Genomic DNA, 20,729 nt, shown 5'->3' with positions numbered 1-20,729 from the left:
TGTTCATTGTCATGATTCGTCACGATCCGAGTTGGCTTTGTCCGCGGTGTAATCGTCTTTAAATAAATACTTTAAGAAATGCCTATGGGAGATGCATTGCGATTCATTTCCTGGGCCACTTGTTGTTCTGAAAGGGGGAGGGACTGCGACGCTCTATATCAAGTCACCTATGATCATGTGTAAGTAATTTGGAGGTGATCTCTCGATTTATCACCCAAAAAGTATGTTTTTGCAACAAACGGTTAATTCTATGGATGAAAATATAATTGCTTTAGCTCTGTGTGGATTAAACCACCACCAAATCACCAAATTTGTGACTCAAATTTGGGGCGGTTTGGACATTACGTTTGTGGCGTTTCTTACTTGCTTTTGACTACAATTCGAACAAGTATTACCCAACATGAATATTACCATACATACATGAATTGTCTGTGAGCTATGACACGACCAGATTACTTGAACTACCTGACGCAGGTAGAGATATTTATTACACCAAAACACTGCAATGTTTCAGTTTCAGTTTATATTGCAACATCACCCCAAGGGATCTCTGTGCACTTCACAACAATACACAGCAAAAATAATAACACAATAACAAGCATAATACGATGTGTCAATACACATGGATGGCATACGTACCATGAGATAGGACACAGTTAGAGATATGTAAAAATGGGTTAAGAATATCCATTAAATAGCATAGGGTTTTAAAACCACGGGGCAGAGCACCTAGGGGAACTAGGGGGAACCATAATGCAGAGAAAAAAAGATAACCCTTAAGATTTGTCTAGTGAGTGCAATGTCTCCGAATGCACTATGAAATAGAAATGATTCAGAATAAATGTGAATAAATGTACATGAAAACAAGTCACACAGTAATGGGTCCCACTCGTGGGCGTGTGCACACAAGTGGGGTGCACACACACACACACACACACACACACACATTTCGATTTCTTTATTTGAATCCACAAATTACAATTAATTTTACAAGGAAACAAATATAACGGGGTTGACAGTTCATGTTCACTTAGGGATACACATGGCACCTCCTTCTCCACACAGACAAACTGCCTATAACAGACGAGACAGAACAGTATTTGGCAAGTTGTTTGGCTTTGCTTTTTGTCATGCCAGCTATTCTTAGGCCACTCATGGTCAGTTTATGCACATGGCCCAGGCTTCCGAATATCAGTATGGCAAATCTACAGCGATACCCCAAGTTTGTTATACTTCCAAGTAATGGTTGATACTTAGAATATTTATCTTGGAATGCCTGGTCCATGTACAAATCAAAGACACAGCCCACCTCCAGAATCAGGACCTCCTTGTGTCTGGTGTCAACAAAGACAACATCAGGTGTATTGGGGATGTTAGCAAAGACATCGCATGCACAGCTAAACCAATCTGGTAACACTCTTGAATGTTTATACATTGCTGCACTAGATGGCACATACTTTCGAACTGCATCAGACACTAGGTCAACAATCCGGTCGTGGCGAGCAATATATAAGTTTTTGTATGCACTACATCCATTTGTTATGTGTGCGATGGATTCTAGGTGTTGTTCAGAATCATGATGGTTTATACAGAGTGGAGTGTGGGTGTCGGGATACCAGATTGACAGATTGTACTTGGTTGGTAATACTTGTAGTCTTGCTTTGATGGTGAATTTTAAAACATCCTCCCCAATAGCAGCATTTTTGTACATCGAATGTGAAACAGAGTGATCAGCTGAATCAACACAGGCCAACTTTCCCTGCAGTCGAAGGCCACGCCAATGTTCTTTGGCTTCAGTCTGTTTCGTGCTAAGCAGAACCCTTCTTGCCGTTTCTTCCTGTAGTCTAGTGTCCGCACCCTGGTGGGTGAGGGTAGCCTTCACTACCACGCTGGAGTCTGTAATTAATCCATCAGAGATGGGCACATTTTCGTTGTTTTTTGCCCATTTTAGCTGGACTCCTGTTCGATGGCAAAGGTCGTTGAGATCTGGCCCTTGGCTTGTGAGTCCAGTTTCCCAGAGTCTTTCCTCCTAAAGCCTAGGAAGTTATTCTGGTCTGCAGCAGCCAGGGGTACCTTCCTCCTGCGCAGGTCCAGTAGGAGTGATGCCCTGGCCATTTCTCTGACGGTGCCATCATCATTATTGAGCATGTGCAGTAGGTGGCTTAGCCGTGTTGCTGCATAAGTCCACTCTACATTTGGGACCCCCAGCCCCCCTTCGCCATATGAAAGGAAGAGTATGTCTCGTGTGGAGTGTGAGTTTAGGCCAACCCATTTTCTGGCCAGCTTGACAGTTCTATTTGTCATGTCTCTCAGTGCATGTTGTGGGATGTGTACATTGGCAAATAGGTGTTGTATCTTCGCCAGGGCCACTTCTCTCACAGCCTGGAGCTTCATGACTATAGGGAGGGGGGACAGATCGATCAGGTCGAGTCGACGGTGAAACTCTCTAGTGAGCTCCTCGACTTGCTCCCCCCACTCACCAGCGATGTTGAACTTATGGCCCAGGTATGGGTACGTCTCATTACGGGCGTACACCCTGATGGGTTGTCCCATAATTAGGAAGGAGGGAGGCTTGTCTTTCTTGGCCTTGTACCAGCGGTTGCCGCCGCTGCGGCGTTCGTGGAGCACGGCACATTTTGTGTGTTTCACCTCCAGCCCGGACCAGTGGAGGAATTCATCAGTGCGTGCCAGCATGTTGGTGATGACGTCCTCCTCTCTTGATGACACCTGCACGTCGTCAGCATATCCCTGGACGGGGTTTGGGGACCGGACGTGTGGCGGAGCGCACTGGTGGATCCATTTCATCCATTGATTAAGGGCTAGAATGAAATTTACAGCACTCCATGGACAGCCTGTTTTTATCCCCACCTTGAGGGAAATTGGGTCTGTGAGCTGCTGCCCACAGATGACCTGGAGAAACGAGTCTTGGTACACATTGGAAATAATATTCACAAAAGGCTGAGGTAGATGTATTTCCTCCAGTGCATTCAGCATCACCTTATGTGAGAGTGTGCCAAACGCATCTCTGAAATCCAGGAACACAGTATAAAATCTAGAGGATTCATGTTTGAAGTCATCTATTCCTGTTTTTAGGCAGAATACGTGTTCATGCATTCCCTGTCTATTGATATAGGCTTTCTGATGTGGGGAGAGTGTTCCTGTGTCTACCAGCCAGGGTAGGATGCGGGCAAGCAGGCACTTCATAAAGACTTTGTATATGGTGGGGAGTAAGGAGATGTCACGCCAGGTGGACGGATCATCTGGATTATTGTCTTTTTTCACACACACACACACACACACACACACACACACACACACACACACACATTTGAAATGTCCACTGTGGAGTCTCGCCACGGTACCACCGGACTAGTGTGCGCTTTCCCATGGCAACCAGCCAAACACCGGCCTCGCCGACACGCTCCGCCCACGGACGTGTCATAGACTCAGTCTATTACCCCGCCGCGGTCCTGCGCCTAATGCGGCCGCCACCCACATTAGCAATCAGGACAGCCGCGACCCGTCGGCCGCGCCCTATATAAACGACACTTAGCTGTGACACTGGCACAAGCCAGTGCACAAGCCCGTGCAGGCGCAGGAGGAGCAAGATTCAAATGGATGAAGAAGATACAAGGGGAAATGAAAACAAAAGGAGAAGGGAAACATTTAGTTCTGGAAGCGAATGCGCACAAATGAAAGAGAATTATGCGGTTGGCATGGTAGCCGTGAGTAAAACAAACGGCGTGTTCAGCGACCCACATGAAGTGGGAAGGATCTTGGGTAAAACAGCTGGAGAAATTCAGTCAGTAAGGATAACAAGAAGTGGAATGGTTGTCATAGAGTGTGGTACGGAACAGAAAATGAAGGCAGTGTTGCAAATTGACGAGTGGGATGATGGCACGAGAGTTAAGTGTTTTCGGCTGGGAACCAAAGTGAGGAAAAGGGGGGTGATCAGCGGTGTCCCACACACGGTGTACGATCATGTGTTTGACAATGTGGAAGGTGTTTGTGAGGTCAGGAGGATGTTTCGGTGGAGAGACGGGAAGCGGGAGGAAAGCAGGTCAATTTGTTTAACGTTTGAAGGAGAACTCCCAGAAAGAATATTCCAGGACTATGTGTGTTATCGAGTCAGGCCCTTTGAAGTAGCACCTCTCAGGTGCTACTGCTGCCAGGAATATGGTCATGTGGCTGCAGTGTGCAGAGCAAAGCGAAGATGTGGGGCTTGTGGAATGGCAGACTGCAAAGAGAGGAAGTGCAAAGAACAGCAAAGCAACCCGAAATGTCTACACTGTGATGGAGAACATCATGTTGGAGCGGCAAAGTGTCCAAAGAGGATCAAAGAGGTGAAAGTGAAGCAGATGAGGAAGCAGGAGGGAATGAGTTATGCGGAGGCTGCCAGGAAAGTAGAGAGAAATGAAAGTGTGGCAGAGCAAGTGGATGTAGTGGGTGCAGAGAAAAAGGGGAATGATCAGAACGTCTGCCTGGACAAGAGAGGCTTTTTGGCATTCATTGCCATGGTCATAAACTGCGCAGTGGAAATCCCGAGGAAGTCGGAAAGAATTAAAATGGTGCTAGATGCAGCCAGGAGATTCCTGAACGTGGGAGAACGTGAGGCTTTGCCCCGCCTCAGGCATAGAATGGACAGCTTTAGGAGCGTAATATGTGCAGCACGGACAATGAGAGACAAACGGGAAGGGCATCACTTTGGGTGGACTTTCTAAATAACCAACGGTGTTACTTAATATCACAGCACAAAGATTCTTGTACAGTAGGTGGCGGTATGCACCCTTATGTTGGTGCGATCTGCCATAAAACTCAGAGAAGAAGAAGAAGAAGAAGACACTGGCTGGTTCACCCAAGATGCTATATGAAAACAAGCCCAAAATAAGCCGATCTACAACAATACAAATCTTGTCCCTGGACCCTAGCATACATTATTTTCTGCAGACAAATAATAATAACAGGCTAATATAGCTATTTTATTTGTAGGCTACTCATCTGGAACATTTACATAGGCCTGATCTAATAAGGGTCCACTTGGTTACCAACTCTCCATAATCAACTACACTTTAAAAACAAGCCCAAATAATCAACTACACTTTATTTTTTGTCAAATACATTTTTAGTAACAGGTTATAAATTATTATAAAATTGGTACAGTAGGCCTATGCATTATTTTTCTTTAGAAACAAGGCCAACTAATTATAATAAGCAGACATGGCAACACTGCTGGTTGAATAATGGAGGAATGAAGGGAAAACAGCGCCCCCTAAAGTCATAGATCACTGCTGAAATCTTTGAAGGGGGAATGCTCTAATTTGGGAATTCTGGTTCAACAAGTTTCAAATGGTCATATCTTCTTCATTTCCCCCCCAATTTCAATGAGCAATACATCATATGAAAGGTTGCAGTGTGCAGTTTCATAATATGTAAAGAACTGAAAAATGACCATGGCCCCCATGTATATTAAACCACTGGCACTGGTCACATATATCACACTGCTCCATACAAAACATTTTTTCAAAAAACATTATTTTTAACCAATTGGTTCAAGTGGTTCAGAGGTTCATAAAAGCTTCATTGGCCCATCACTAGGTAGGCCTACATGCGAGCACCCGTGGTTAACCAAATAGCCGCTCCTCCAGAAAACCGAACGCAAACCATAGACTGTAAAGATGTAAACACAAACTGCCCTGTGCGCGATCACAAAGAACCAGCGGCGCGCTCTCTTGTGCTCTGCTCGTGCATGAATTTATCCCGCCTGCAGTCGCAGAGTTGACCACTAAGGCCCGGCTGCTTCAACATTGGAGAGCATCACTGGGGCCTTGTGCCGTTTGCACTTAAATCGGGAAAAAATGCGGAAGTAGACCGTTCTTCCGGGTGCTTCAAAACTCCACTGAGCAAATTCCATCGAAATTAATAGCGGGGGGGCGGGGCTGACGCTCCGGTTCGGTCTCCATCCTAGTCTAGTCTATGGTTTTGGTATCACGCGCGGTGAGCAGATCAACAAACGAAGATCGTGGTGGGGAAAATGTCTCATAAAGGAGGTAAAATGTTTCAAATAGAGTCTGTACGGCTGTCGATAAATGAACACATGACGTCGGTGGGAGAGGAGATATTGTGCGTTTTGGAGGAGCAGCGAGACGATGATGTTTGCAACGTGAAGCTTAATGTCAGAGTGTTTGTGTTGGAGCGTCTCAGTACGGTGGGAAAGTTCATGTTCAGCCTCTTCCAGAGAGAGATGGAGAAACTAGAAACTCTGCTGGAGAGACAGCAGAGACAGCCTAGGAAACTACACGGAGCAGGTTTGTTATTTCTGTTGCATTTCGTACACACGTTTGAGGCAGCTGCTACTTATAGCTAAGCTACAACAGAGCCTTAGATATAGACAGAGTTACGCAAACTGCGTTCACTTGGGGCTTCAGAGTTCAGACCAATACGCATTGAGCGTGGGGACAACCAACTGGGTTGTTACTTTAACAGTTGTCGTGTTGCACACATGCTTAAAATAGCTCTCTTGTTTGCGCCTCCCTCGTTGAAAACAATGTATTTCCAACTCCAGCTTGGCTCAGTTCAGGCTGCATGAACAGCGCTCGGTTTTTGCCCCCTCTATATCGTAACTTTTCTATTATATGGCTCTGAGCTACAATACAAGCTTAAATTGTCATATTTTAACATTCGGCTTTCAGCTAAAGACCTTAGATTAATTTGTGAGGGGCGCTAGCCCCTCCCATGCCCAGCTTTTTGTGTCTGTGTGTACCCTGGCCCAGAGCCATAGAGTAAGACAACTCTGTTTACTTCATGGGGCCAGTCCAATACTCCAATGGTGGCTCTTCTACATAGACTTCTATTGGTTTGTCCCGATTTGAAGGCTTCAAATTGGGACAGCCAGAAGTTTACGGAATGCATTGGAATCTATGGGCTCGCACAAGTACATGAACCACGTGACCAGGCTATTTTCTGCCCCCTCAATGTCTTACTCTCTCTATGGTGCGATGATAGCGATGATTTGATTGGCTGAGGGCTTAAAAAGTGAGGACGACAAAAGTGATGGCCGGAATATGATGTATGATGATAAGAGTGCCCCTCACTTCACACAAGTGTGATTTCTATCTACGAGGGTCTTAGGTACCTAGGGGTAGGTAAGTAGGTTAGCCGCAATTTACAACCAATAGATTTTATTTTTAAATAATGGGATGAATCTAGAGTTGGAATACCCTCCATTGACTCCCTACTCATCCAAATTGCGTTTGACATCTGCCTGTATTAAACAACGTTAAACTCAACAACATTGCAGCTCTAGGCCAAGCTTCAGTCATGATTCAGGCTCTTTCAATATGCCGAGCTTAACTAGCACAGCACATTCTTTGTGCATTTTGATTGATTTATTGAGTACTTTAACAGTTTGCATGGAGCAGTACAATACAAGGTCTGTTAAAATAACTGAGCTGTGAGTGAGAACATGTGTGGTTGGGGATTGTGAGGGAGTGACAGCAGGAGTTTTGAGGTGTGCCAGCCCCTATACAGGTTTAATGTTTAGATATATAATCTTTATTTCAGACAGTAGTCCATATCACATAAGATCAACGTACCAAAAAAAACCTACGTAATCACCAGCAGGCTGCTGAGCCAGTGCTTGCGCAGCCTGGACGTGACCCGGTAACAGCTCTTCATAGGGTTCGTTAGTGCCACTATGATGCGGTTACTAGACACCTCCAGAGGTTGCATACATTCGTTTTCTTAACAATGCATCACATGTGAGATCCTCAGAGAGGATATGTCCAAGGTATTTTAATTCCTTGGACACAGCTAGAGTGGCATCTGAGAGACAGAATGCTGGAAAGGTGGATTTCCTAATACAACTTTTTTTGGCATTATAAGTAATATCATGCTCTTTGCCATACTGTGAGCATATTTGCATTTTGCAATAATTGTTGTAACCCTGCAGTATATGGGCTAATTATAACCAGATCATCTGCGTACATGAGATGATTGATAACACTTTCCCCAACAATACAACCTGTTTTACAAGCATTTAGCTGCCTTGATAGGTCATCCATATAAACATTAAATAGAAACGGGGATAAAATCCCACCTTGACGGACCCCATTGCCTACGTGAAATGGGATGGAGACAGCATTATCCCATTTTACCTGGAAGGTTTGCTGGGCATACCAATAAATAAGAATTCTGACTATGTATTTGGGGACACTTAGCAATTAGTTTCGTGAATAGTTTTTCATGGTTGATTTTATCAAATGCTTTCAAAAGGTCTATAAAACATAAAAATACAGAGGAGTTATGACTTTCATACTTTCAACTCCTTCAGAGCATAGATACAAAGGTCTGTACTGTGTTTTTTTTTAAACCAAACTGATTGTCAGTAGTTACAACATACATTTCAATCCTGGTTAAAATGATTATTTCTAACACCTTTGACAGGCTACTGGCAAGGGCAATGGGCCTGTAATTGTCCATGCTGTTTAACTTCCCAGCCTTATCTTTAAGAACAGGGAACAGTAAAATTATTGTGGGAACTAAACTTGTGGGAACCCTGACTGTAGCAATCTCAATGCTATACTGATACTCATCATCCTCCTCCAATTTAGTGCAACAATATCGTACAAGACCTACAAGCTCACAACGCACCGAGCTTGTAGATCTGCTATTTATTTGCACACCGGCCATGGCTTTTTGCACCGGTCTGCACCTGGCCATCATTTGGTTACATACAGTTCCATGCAGTCATCTTTTTTTAGTATGGTAAACAATAAACATTGCAGGCAATGCATTTTGATTTAATTGTAAGAGGGAGCTTATCAACACACAGGTGTAACCACTACATGTTCTGATTGAGCAAGGGGAAGCAGCGGACAAATAAATGATTTCATTATAAACTGTAGGCCTATGTACCGGTATATTTCAATTGAATAAAACCATAATTTATTGGCCTACACTACACATAGCCTACTGTAGTACTGTGTGTAGTCAAGTGGCTAAACCCTAACCTGACGCTGCCAGATCCAAGAAGCTTGCTACACACAATTGTTTCACAGCTTATTTGGATCTGGGATCTCGGAAGCCAATTCGATGACGGGGCTGTTCCTTTTTTTTCAAGATACTTGGTAGATGATTGGATGGGACCGTCTGTCTATAACCGTGTGGGCTATAACCGTGTGGGCGTGCAAACACAACCAATCATATTGAGTAACCATGTTCCCCAGACATCCGGTTTCGCACATATCCCGCCCTTAGCTCACGCTGATTGGTTCGAACCACGGAGCGGTTCGGCGTTAGCTCAACTCCCTGAGAGATCCCAGATGGATGCTGTGTTGGGGAACATGGTTACCCAATACCGCCTCCATCTGGCAGAGTCAGGTTGGCTAAACCCCACAGGTTAGAAAATGTAATGTCAAGCAGAGCACGTGAACTATGCCGATAGAATCTCACTCCATATAATTTAATAAAAGCATATACAAAACATGAATTATACACCCAATGAAAATTTACACTTATTTCCAATTCCAATTATTTGGAATTAGAACAATCAGTTGAAGATTGGCAGAGAATTGCACGATTTAAATATCACCCTTTTTGTTGCGCTATAAGGACTTGATCATGGTGGCGGTGTTTTATAGTGATTTGAACGTTTTGCAGCCGCATGCGCTGCTCTAGTATGCCGCGTAATGTGGCGAGGCACGCCGGGGGTTTCCGAACCAGAACGCACATCTCCAACACCGGCAGAGTGTACAGTAACCGCATTCAATTAACTCCGCAGACTATACTCCATCGCACGCCGATGTTGCATGCCGAAAATATCTGATTAGTGGAAGCTAACAACGCGTCATTTAGCTTGTATTGTGTAGATCAGATCTTTTCGGCAAGCGACACCGTTGCACGGCTTCTAACTGAGGCTTTACCTCTGTGTGTTTTGTGTCCTGCCCATTGTTCTGTGTAGTACCTGCAGCGCACTCTGACCATCTAACTCTGGGGATTGTATTAACATCGTCAGAGGGCCAATCACAAGCTGGGATGTAGGGGACCACTAGTAACGCTTCATACGATTGGAACTGGAACCATCTACGGGAGCTGTTTTTTTTATTGTCTAAAAAGAGATTCCTTGGTCTAATATTATTTTAATCGGTGTCATGCATCAAAATAAAAGTAACAAGCCTATTTTGAAAAAGTACTCAGTAGAAAGTACTAGTACTTGTGTTAAAATGTAACGGATAAAAGTAAAGTAGTCAGAAAACTAAGTACTCAGTAAAGTACAGATACTCGAAAAAAGTACTTCGTTACACTAACGAAGTACTTCGTTACTTCCCATCTCTGCCAATATCACATCACTCTTCATACACCACTCAGTCTACTCACACAAGCTGGTAACCACTTACTCATCACACATTCACCCCAGCTGATCCTCTCAGTCACTCCTCACGCATTCACACGAACACTGAGGGGAAAAGACAGAGCAACACAGGACTATACACATTATGACCCACAGGGTCATAGACTCATAACAGCTTGCAGCATGCCACTCACCATGAATCCAAGCAGAGGTCCACACAAGTGCACAACAAATACCTCTGCATCCCCCCAAAATGTTGTATTTTAACTTGCGGCATACTCAAGCAATCCTCATTGTTATAATTCCAAGTTGTCTATAATCCGTGAATATTTTAATGGGTGTATAAGTCATGATATATATATATATATATAAATTTTAAGTTAAAAGAGCTTTTCTCTCATTGTATCTTTTGCCTAGACTTCCTGCACCTCCCTGTGTATAAAGAGGTTTCACCAGAACTGCAGGAGAGGAGCCCCAGTCTGGTCCAGGAGGAACCAGAACCTCCACACATTAGAGAGGAACAGGAGGAGCTACTTCAAAGATCAGAAGGGGCTGATGGGTCAATGTTTACATTACTAGCAGTGAAAAGTGAAGGTGATGATGTAAACAGAGACACAGAGCCTGTAGCCAGCACCTCAACTCAACACATGCAAAAACAAGCTGATGTAGAGCACTGTGGAACATCACAGCCCACTAGTAATGACCAGCTTCTCTCTTCACACCATTCTGAATCTGATATCAATGAAGACAGTGTTGAGTCGGAGGAGGAGACCAGGGTGGTCAATCAGTCAGCTTTAAAAACACTTAAGTCACATATGACCCACAATGTTGAAGAAAGAAACAAGTTGACTCATACAGGAGAAACAACCTTTATATGTATAATTTGCGGAAAAGGCTGTGTTCACAGAGTTCACCTAAAAGCACACATGAAGTATCATACAGGAGAAAAGCCCTTTACTTGTACAATTTGTGGCAAAGGCTCTCTTACCATAGGTAATCTAAAAACACACATGGTGACTCATACAGGAGAAAGGCCCTTTACTTGTATAGTTTGTGGCAAAGGCTTTGTTAAAATGAGTAATCTAAAAATACACACGTTGACTCATGCTGAGGAAAAACCCTTTAATTGTACAGTTTGTGGGAAAGGTTGTGTTCACAGGGGTCAACTAAAAACACACATGATGACTCATACAGGAGAAAAACGCTTTACTTGTACAGTTTGTGGCAAAGGCTGTGTTATCAGGGCTCATCTAAAAACACACATGATGACTCATACAGGGGAAAAATGTTTCACTTGTACAATTTGTGGCAATGGCTTTGTTATCTTGAGTAATCTAAAAACACACATGATGACTCATACAGGGGAAAAACCCTTTACTTGTACAGTTTGCGGCAAAGGCTGTGTTCACAGTGGTCAATTAAAAGCACACATGAGGACTCATACAGGAGAAAAGCCCTTTACTTGTACAGTTTGTGGAAAAGGCTATACTCAGAGTGGTGGCTTAAAAGCACACATGTTGACTCATACAGGAGAAAGGCCCTGTACTTGTATAGTTTGTGGCAAAGGCTTTGTTAACACGTATAAGCTAAAAGAACACATGCTGACTCATACAGGAGAAAAGCCCTTTACATGTACAGTTTGTGGAAAAGGCTGTACTCAGAGGGGTAATCTAAAATCACACATGTTGACTCATACAGGGGAACAACCCTTTACTTGTACAGTTTGTGGTAAAGGCTGTGTTCACAGTGGTGATCTAAAAACACACATGAAGACTCATACAGGAGAAAAGCCATTTACTTGCCAAATTTGTGGCATAGGCTTTGCTCAAAGGAATAATCTAACACTACACATGAGGACTCATGCAGAGGAAAACCCCCTTACAGTTTGTGGTGACAACTAGTCAAAGTGCCTCATATGTGACTGTCTCAGGAGTCGTACAAGAAAAAAAATGGTGTCCATTAATTTTATGTATATGCAATAAAGTAAAGGTGCATGATATAATTTGCCGATATCTGCCTATGTATGCCGTATTGTTATCGAGCCGATTCTATCATAGTGTGCCAGAAGTAGAAGAAGCACATCTGTATCACATGTACTGACACAACTAGTGTTTCCATTTGAGCATGGATGCAGTGGTGCAAAATCAGTCGTGTGTCAGCGTCCACATGGCGTCCTCTGGATCAGATGACTTCACAGTGGTCACTTCAGCAAACTCCCCTGATACAACAACAGCAGTTAGATTCTCCCAATCTGTGTTTAATGTTTGAAAGTAGAAATAGAGCCAGGTCTGCTTTATTTGTGCCATGAAGCTAGACCAGTCTGGTGGAAGAGGAACTGACTCGTTATCTATTGGTCTGTGGCGCTGCTCGCATTTTTATCCTTTGTGCCTGCTTTGATTGTTTCCTCGTGATACCTGTCAAAGACTACATCAATCCTCTGGCCGTTTTCTCCCATGTTAAACACGGCTCCAGCTCCAGGCTGGCATATTCACCAAGTGTTGTAATTGCAGGTGGCTTTCCTAGTGCAATCACAAGTGCTTGGCCATCGATGAGCAGGCAGCTGGAATCATCAAGTGTAACCTTTACAGGGGTGTGGACTGTCAGTATGTTTTACTAACGCAGATGTGTTGCTGGAATGTGGACGGCCATTTAGTTGTGGCCAAAGATAGTGGGATGCATGGTCATGAGTTCATCCATATGGATATTTTCAAGCTGTAATGAGCATTTGTAGCAGGGGTGGCTGGTAGGCCTATATATGGGGCTCAGCCCTCCCTAAAACGGAATTAAATGCTTTTTATATACTGGTAGAATCTAAAGCAAGAACATCATCAAGTAGCTACAAGAAAAACGCAAAATGTCAAAAGCAGATTTGCATTCAGCACACTTTAATACCCCTCTGTACGCTCTGGAGATGGTCGTGCCCCCCACTCAATAGCATGAGATATAGAATATAAATAAACTAAATATGCAAGACAAGTGTGTATTTTTCTAGACACTATGATTTATTTACTCATTTCTTTAGCATACTACAGTCATGTCAATGTCAATCATGTAATGTTGCAAAACTGTTCATTACAAAGCATGACTGAGGGGGGGCTAAAATCGCCAGGTGCTTCCAGGGGGTCCCCAGCTAAATTAGTTGGTTCACAATAGCATTAAAATCAGATTAACCACTAACCGTATTGTGACGGCCCCTGGGCCTTCATGGATTATGTCCTGTGTGAGATCTGAGAGGCATGCCTGGTATAATAACCAACGCTATAGAGCGTTGCAGTCCCACCCCCTTTCATGACGACAAGAGATCCGGAAAATAATTCCCCGCTCATTTTCCTCATAGACTTTTCAAAAAGTATTTATTTAAAGACGTTTACTCCCCGGACAAAGCCAACTCGAGTTGACACAAATCATGACAATAAACAATGTTTTGGGCCGATCAAATTATTTGTTAGAAGAAAAACAAAAAGTGTAACCTGCCTTTTTTTCTTTCTAATCTCAGGTAGGCTGCAAGAACAGCCACAGGTTTATTTTGTTAGTGAACTTGGTCAGCATGTTCCCTGACAGTTTGCTTTGTGTGCGTGTACTTGTATATAGGCTATTTTCAAAATAATCTTGAAAGTCTGCGGCCAATATTAAAACAATAAGTCACAGACCACTTGCACCCTTTTGTCAACCTCTAGGATTTTCCCAGTAGGTGCACCGCAGACGCCACTGGGACGGTTGGTGGGTGTGTGTGTATGTGTGTGTGTCTGTGTGTGCGTGCACAAATCCCTGCTATGAGGCTGGTCTAGCCAGGCTACTAGTAGACTGCCTGCCTGGGAGAGTGTCCATGTTGTTTTATGGTTGTTATTTTGTATTTGGGAATGTGATGGGATGATGAAGTGTCTTGTAGCATTATACCATTGACATTACACCTGAGGGATTGTGTAAACACAAACATTGTGTAACACGAACATTGAAGACAAAAGGGAGAACGCAAATTGTGATTGGCCGGAATGAGATGATGTATGATCCCTCACTTCACACAGGTGTGATTTTTAGGAAATTGAATGCAAAAATGAAGTATAAAGGAAAGTTAAATCTCCTCAGAAATAATTTGTATTGATCTGAACTAGCGTGTTCTATTTTGTGGACTGTGGAAGTTGAACACACACTTAGACTTTATTCCTCATGGCGAATTTGTGCAAAGAAGCCCAAAGGTAACAATTCAGGGTTACTGCCTCTTATATTATATATTTTTTTTATATTTTTTTAATTTTGAAGGACTAGATTTTGCACATTTATTGAAAGGATTTTATTGGTAGTGAAATTATTTGATTGTTTTTGAACAAACGGATCATTGTGAAAAGATTCAAGGTTTAACATTAAGTTTATTGCATTTTATTGTTTACCAATATGCGATCAAGTGGGGGCGTTGAGATATAATTTATAGACCTATTGTGTATATATGAAACCTTTATTCTGAAGGGCTGAGATGCTAACAGGAAGTGCCTATTAACTGTGTGTATAAATTGGCTGAATAAACGCCTCTCGTTAGGTTCTGTTGTGTGTCAACAAGCTGACGAGTGGATGATGTGAACTGACGCTGCCCCCTACTCGTGTGTGTTATTTATTTCCTCTGTATATTCCGACCAGTCTCCATAGCTACAGTATCTAAACTCTTCCTATCACTGCAATGGTAGCTCTGCTATCAGGCAGTCTTAGGCCCAATCCCAATTGCCTCCCTCAAGCCCTGGACCCTCATTGACTTTAATGACGTCAGCTGTAAGTGCTTGAGGGTGAGAGGCTGTAAGGGCTCCACATTGTTGTGAAAGAAATGGGACAGCACTTTGAAGATGAGTCCGCCATTCATGACACTTTGCATCACTTTATAAAGACTGTCCTTATTCACAGCCAGTGCCTACCTACATGCTTTGCCTATTTATACATGTATATTATGTTTATTTTAGTATTTAAGCTGATCGTTTTATTATTAGTTTAATAAATACACTTTCCTGTGTGATATGAGTTGTAATATTAATATATAATACTATTCATTATACATTTCATTTCCATATTATTTTACTTTGCTACTTTTGTCATTTCTCATCATGTTTCCCTTATTATTATTATTGTTATTAAATATATAGCCTATATCCTTCCATTCCGTCTCCTTTTGAGAACAGTGAGAAAGCACTATTGTTTGTTGACATTCTAATCGCGATACATAACTAATTTGCATAATTAAATGATTGACGTTCGGAGGATCCCCCTCATTCCACTGGTAACGCTATGAACTGTGGGTAATTTCTTTGCTAAAGTCAGCCCAAAGTCAGCATCGACGCTGACTTTGGCAAAGGGCACATAAAGGGGCGGGGCTGAGCCCTCACTGACTTACCGATTTCAAATGGGACATCCCTCAAGCCCTCGCAGACTTCACATGAACGCGCAGCTAAGTCAGTGAGGGCTCATTGAGACAGCAAGGGAGTGGATTGGGATTGGGCCTTAGTCATTCAGGATGGAATCTGAAAAAATCGGACAGATCCCACTGAGCATTTTTTGGTCTAATAGACGTCTAATATTCGTCTAAAGGGCCGTCTAAAAACGTGATAAAAAAGGTTTAAAAATGAAAGTTTTTTAGACGTCTATTCTTAGATTAGACGTTGATTAAACGTCTGTTTAGGACAGTGTGCCCAGGCTGTGTGCCTGCTAACTAGACTTGCACCTCCTACGGGTCTTTTTGCATGTGCAGGAGTCCCTTTGTCATATATATATATATATATATATATATATATATATATATATATATATATATTGTTATGGCTGGCTCTGGGGCCATAACGAAGAAGGGGAAACCACACCGGAGGACAATCGAAAAATAAGTATTTTATTTCATACTTGTGGTAATAGAAATAGGGATTAAATAATTGAACTTAGAAGCAAACAAACAAAGGAACTCTCCTGCAGCCGCCCCTGCAGCCTGTGGAGAATAGCAGATCTGTAGTGCTGTGAGAGCAGGTGTCTTAAATAGTGTTTGGGGAGGACACTGGCCAGGTGTCTCCCCTTCCACTCATCATCTCTGGCTCCGCCCTCCAACACTGCAATGTAACTGTTAAAGGCACAGCCACACATACACACACAGAACCCATAGTAGACTAAAGGCCCAGGGGGCCGTCACAATATATATATATATATATATATATATATATATACACACACAATAAAAGCATATTTCTTCCTTGATTCTGCCTTTTTTAAAACATACAAACGTGATCACGGTTCAAAATTTGTGAATGAACACGAATTCCGTTGTGGTCTCTTTCGCCGCTTGGAAAGTTTGGCATTTATGGCATAATAAGTCTAAAGCCCAACACACACCGTCTGTGAAGCGGGTGCGCAGCGACGCGGCACAGGTGTTGCCACGCGGGAACGCCTGGAAAATAGAACAGTGGCATATCGGAGCGTCAGGCGAGGCGTGAACGCGCACCAGCATGCGTCGGACGCCGCCGGTGTGGGATAGCTTAACAAAGAATAAGAGATAACGTACACACTGCTTTGTGTAAAGAAGAGTGGGACTCCTTTTTTATGGTTCTGGCTGTAACACAGCAAGCCGACGTCTGGCCATCGACTAGCATAGTGTCCAAAAATGGGTGTTAATGTGTGTTAATGTGCAGTGCTGTCGGTGGTTGCAACGACGTAGAGTCTGTGGGGGCCATGGGGCCGCAGCCCCCATGAAGACTCCCAGGGCCCCTTTAGGCCCCCATGAAGATTTTCGTGGACATTTTACATTTACATTACATATTTTCTGGGAATTCCAAACATTTTGGACCTCTCTGCCGGCAATATGAGAATCCCATCGTCAAATATTCGGGAAAACAGCGCCTCCCCTGTTGTTCCTCAATTGTTGCGAGGCAACAGTCTGTCTTGGCCGTCCAACAGGTGTTAAAAAGTAGGCTACTCAAATGCTAATCGGGTTTCTTTTGTTTTCACCTAGCCAGATGTCCACAACATCAAAGCGTGTCAGAATTTCATGGTAGTCGTGACATATTCACGACAATTCACCAAAGAGACCTAACCCTACACAGACTAGTGAGACTACACACTGACTCGAGAAAAGACCCATATCGTCCAAAATAGACTGATCAGTCGTTGTCTGTGTATAGGCTAATTCATTGGTAAAAGTATGCTAAAATAACTCATTTTTAGACCATTTGGGAAATAAATAAATAAATAAATCTGCGGCGGCGACAGTCCCCCCCCCCCCCCCAACCCAAAGGTAAAACGCACCCGCCGCCTATGATCTCTCTCTCTCATATATAGTCCTGAAAGTCCTCACCTTGGCTTGGACATTGGCCTATAGAAGCTGCTTTAAAAGTACCAGCGAAAACAACAACTTATTTTTTTCCGCGCTGCGGCGGGGGACGGGGTGTGCGGGGAGGCGGGGCTGCAGGGGGGGGGGGGGGGGGGGCCTTGAGGATTGATCAAACTCTTCGGCTCTGGGTGGTAGTGAGGCCTCTGCATGGGTCACCTAATTAAAATGTTGAATTTTCTGGTGGAACGTGTTGATAAGAGAGAGAGGTGGGGAGGGGGTTAGTGGGGGTGGAAGCCTTCCCAGTTCCCACACTATGCAAGGAGCTACATGGAGAGAGAGAGACACACACTTCACGGAGGCACTCACTTCTGGCAAAAGAACGACTAACGAATACGATGGCAGCAATTTCTTTTTTTTTATAATGGTTGATACAGTACCGGTACATTTCCTACAGCGAGTTTTCTGCCCAAATATTATCTGGGTCACACGTGAATTTTCACTCAAATTTTGCTTTGCTCTAGTGCCGACAGCACAGCATACCGAGAGAAAGTGTGAGGCAGAGAGTGAGACTGAGAGAGAAACACTGTCATCGCACAGGCACAATTATTTTATGGAATGCACTCACTTATGTCAAACGTACATAATTTTGTATGTGAACGTCGACAACGTTGCAGAAGAACAAATGCTTCTAAAACCCTGCACAGCATTCAGCAACTCAGAGATGCAGTCGTTTACAGAGTCAATAACATAACGGTATAATGTTATTCATTCGTGAATTCACCCACTATGGTAGATTTATTTCCTCTCTCACACATGAACTGATTGTCTGCTGGCATCTCCCAATCTGATCTCCCAACCTAGTCTGTAATATAGTCATGTGTCGGGACAATGCATCTTAACCCATTTAGACCCGAGTTAAAAACATTCACTTTGAAAAATATATATATAAGATTTGCGCCACATTTTTACGATTTTTCAATAGCTAAATTATAACATAACACCAAAAGGGGTTCCCGCACAAAATGGGTTAAGCACTAATTTATAGTTGTATTGAATGATTTGTCCCTCTCTGCTTAAAAGTAAAAAAAAAAAAACAGCCTTTTAGTTCTGCTCGCACAGTAATAAATATTCAGCGAGATGATATCTTTGTTAATCCCCAAGAGGAAAAAGCGTAGCAGCAGTGAGGAATGAGACATGAATAAGAAAACTGTAGATCACACATCAAAATACGGCGGAATGGAAAATGAGATGAAAGTAAGTATGCAAAACAGTACACAAGTTAAAAAGTAAAAAAAAATTGAATCATGCATTGGACGTGGTTTATTCACATTGCTTTTCATGAAGTTAGATGGGTTGTTGTTGTACAACAATGAGTTTGAAAACAATTTGGAAGGAATGGATTTCTGCAATTTACAAAGTATAGTCTCTTATAGATAAATTAACATGTCCCAATGGTGGACACAAACACATTCACCATTACAGCATGTGAAGCAAGTCTTCCATAGTCAAAGTTTTCCACTAAAACCGAGAGAAAGGGGAGACATTTAATGATTTTTTTTAGACATGCTAAAAGAAAGGTATGCCCTATAGGCCTACATGCTTTTCACAACACGTCATGGATACAAGAAAACATTCTATTGTGGCGCTTATTCTTGGACAAACAAAACGTAACAACAAAGAATAGGGGCATACCATGGGGGGCATTGGAATCTAATGCCCACACATTTACTTTTTATTTTTTTTTATCTTTCCCCTTTCCCTTATTCCCCTTTACCTCCTCTGGCACAGTCACAATGGCTTTCATAAACCTATTATTGTACCCTATTTTTCCAAACAACTTCCTCCCAAACCAACTGAAGAAATTCCAAAGAATTGCACCCCCTATAACACCCGTGGCAGCTCCAAGCATTATGCTTTATGGTCTGCTCCGGGGTATACATTTATATATCATATGATGATATGAATATATGACTGAATAAATAGTCATGTAGCCTATCAATGCCATTATAGGCTACATTACCATTAGGCACAACAATGTCATTGTCCCATGTCCTTTCCAAAACACATAGGCCTACTTATTGTATATTATGTGTCTGCCCCTAAAATAAAATAAACAGTTTACTGTATCAATGAAACTTGACCATGTACAGTGACTGATTTGCCATATTCATATTTAATTTCAGTGGCAGAAGTTGAGAGAGGCCTGGAGTCACTAGTACTACATACGACCAGGGAGCATGGTTGAGGCAGCAGCTAGTATGGCCATCTCCACTTTTAACGAAGGGGCCTTGAACCCTACAAACCCTCCCGCGCACTCAGATCAGCCAACGCAGGGAAACTGGAAGTACCCTCACTAAAAACGCCGGGCCAACGCTCCACACGTCCCAAACTCTTCTCCCTTCTGGCTCCAAAACTGTGGAATGCACTTCCCATTGCAGTCAGAACTGCAGCATCACTCCCAATCTTCCGCCGTAGCCTGAAAACCCACCTTTTCAGACTCCATCATGGCCCATAGCACTTACCCTAACCCCTTAGATAGCATTTCTGTTGGCTTAGATAGCATTTGACACAGACTTATAGCATGTTATGTAGACAGCACTATAATTGTATTGTATATAGTTATAGCACGCCATAGTACATATGTATAGCATAGTAGTAAATATGTACAGTTTATATGTATAGTGTATGTATAGTTTCATTATATAGATATTCCACTGTTACTTTCTTAGCTTACGCATGTTTCATGATATTGATAAATGCTTTTATGTGATGTATTCCCATGCTTTTGTTCTTGCTTAAATGTAAGTCGCTCTGGATTAAGAGCGTCTGCTAAATGCCTAAATTGTAAATTGTAAATTGGGCCTCTGCCATGCTAAATGTTATGGAGAAGTTGTGGCTTCAGAGCACTCATGTTAGTGTCAGTGCAATGAGGGAAACGGATAGGGTCAGAATAAAAAAAGCCCAGGTCGTCACAACCGCCACTGCAAAAAAAAGGCGGAAGAAGCTGAGCACAGCTAAGAAAGTGACACATCAGCAGGAAATGAGTGAGGGACCTTCATATGGGGCAGGCATCAAGGGGCCAGTGAGGCACTC

The 20,729-nt window shown here is 42.9% G+C and overlaps 1 protein-coding gene across 1 annotated transcript in view; it reads left to right on the top strand.

The window, feature by feature from the left end:
* The window catches only part of LOC310856562 (zinc finger and BTB domain-containing protein 24-like), a gene marked incomplete at its 3' end in the record, with an annotated part of 81,869 nt that extends 64,810 nt beyond the window's left edge, over positions 1 to 17,059 (top strand). The window contains exons 6-7 of the mRNA XM_083762032.1: positions 10,766 to 11,192; positions 16,999 to 17,059. Coding sequence (XP_083618158.1) covers positions 10,766 to 11,192; positions 16,999 to 17,059 — 488 coding nt within the window. The remainder of the gene's footprint in view (positions 1 to 10,765; positions 11,193 to 16,998) is intronic.
* Between the last annotated feature and the right edge of the window lie 3,670 nt (positions 17,060 to 20,729).

The sequence above is a fragment of the Protomyctophum parallelum genome (assembly GCF_964188405.1).
Source record: "Protomyctophum parallelum genome assembly, chromosome: 3".
Lineage (NCBI taxonomy): Eukaryota > Metazoa > Chordata > Actinopteri > Myctophiformes > Myctophidae > Protomyctophum > Protomyctophum parallelum.
This window is presented reverse-complemented; position numbering and strand designations above follow the sequence as displayed.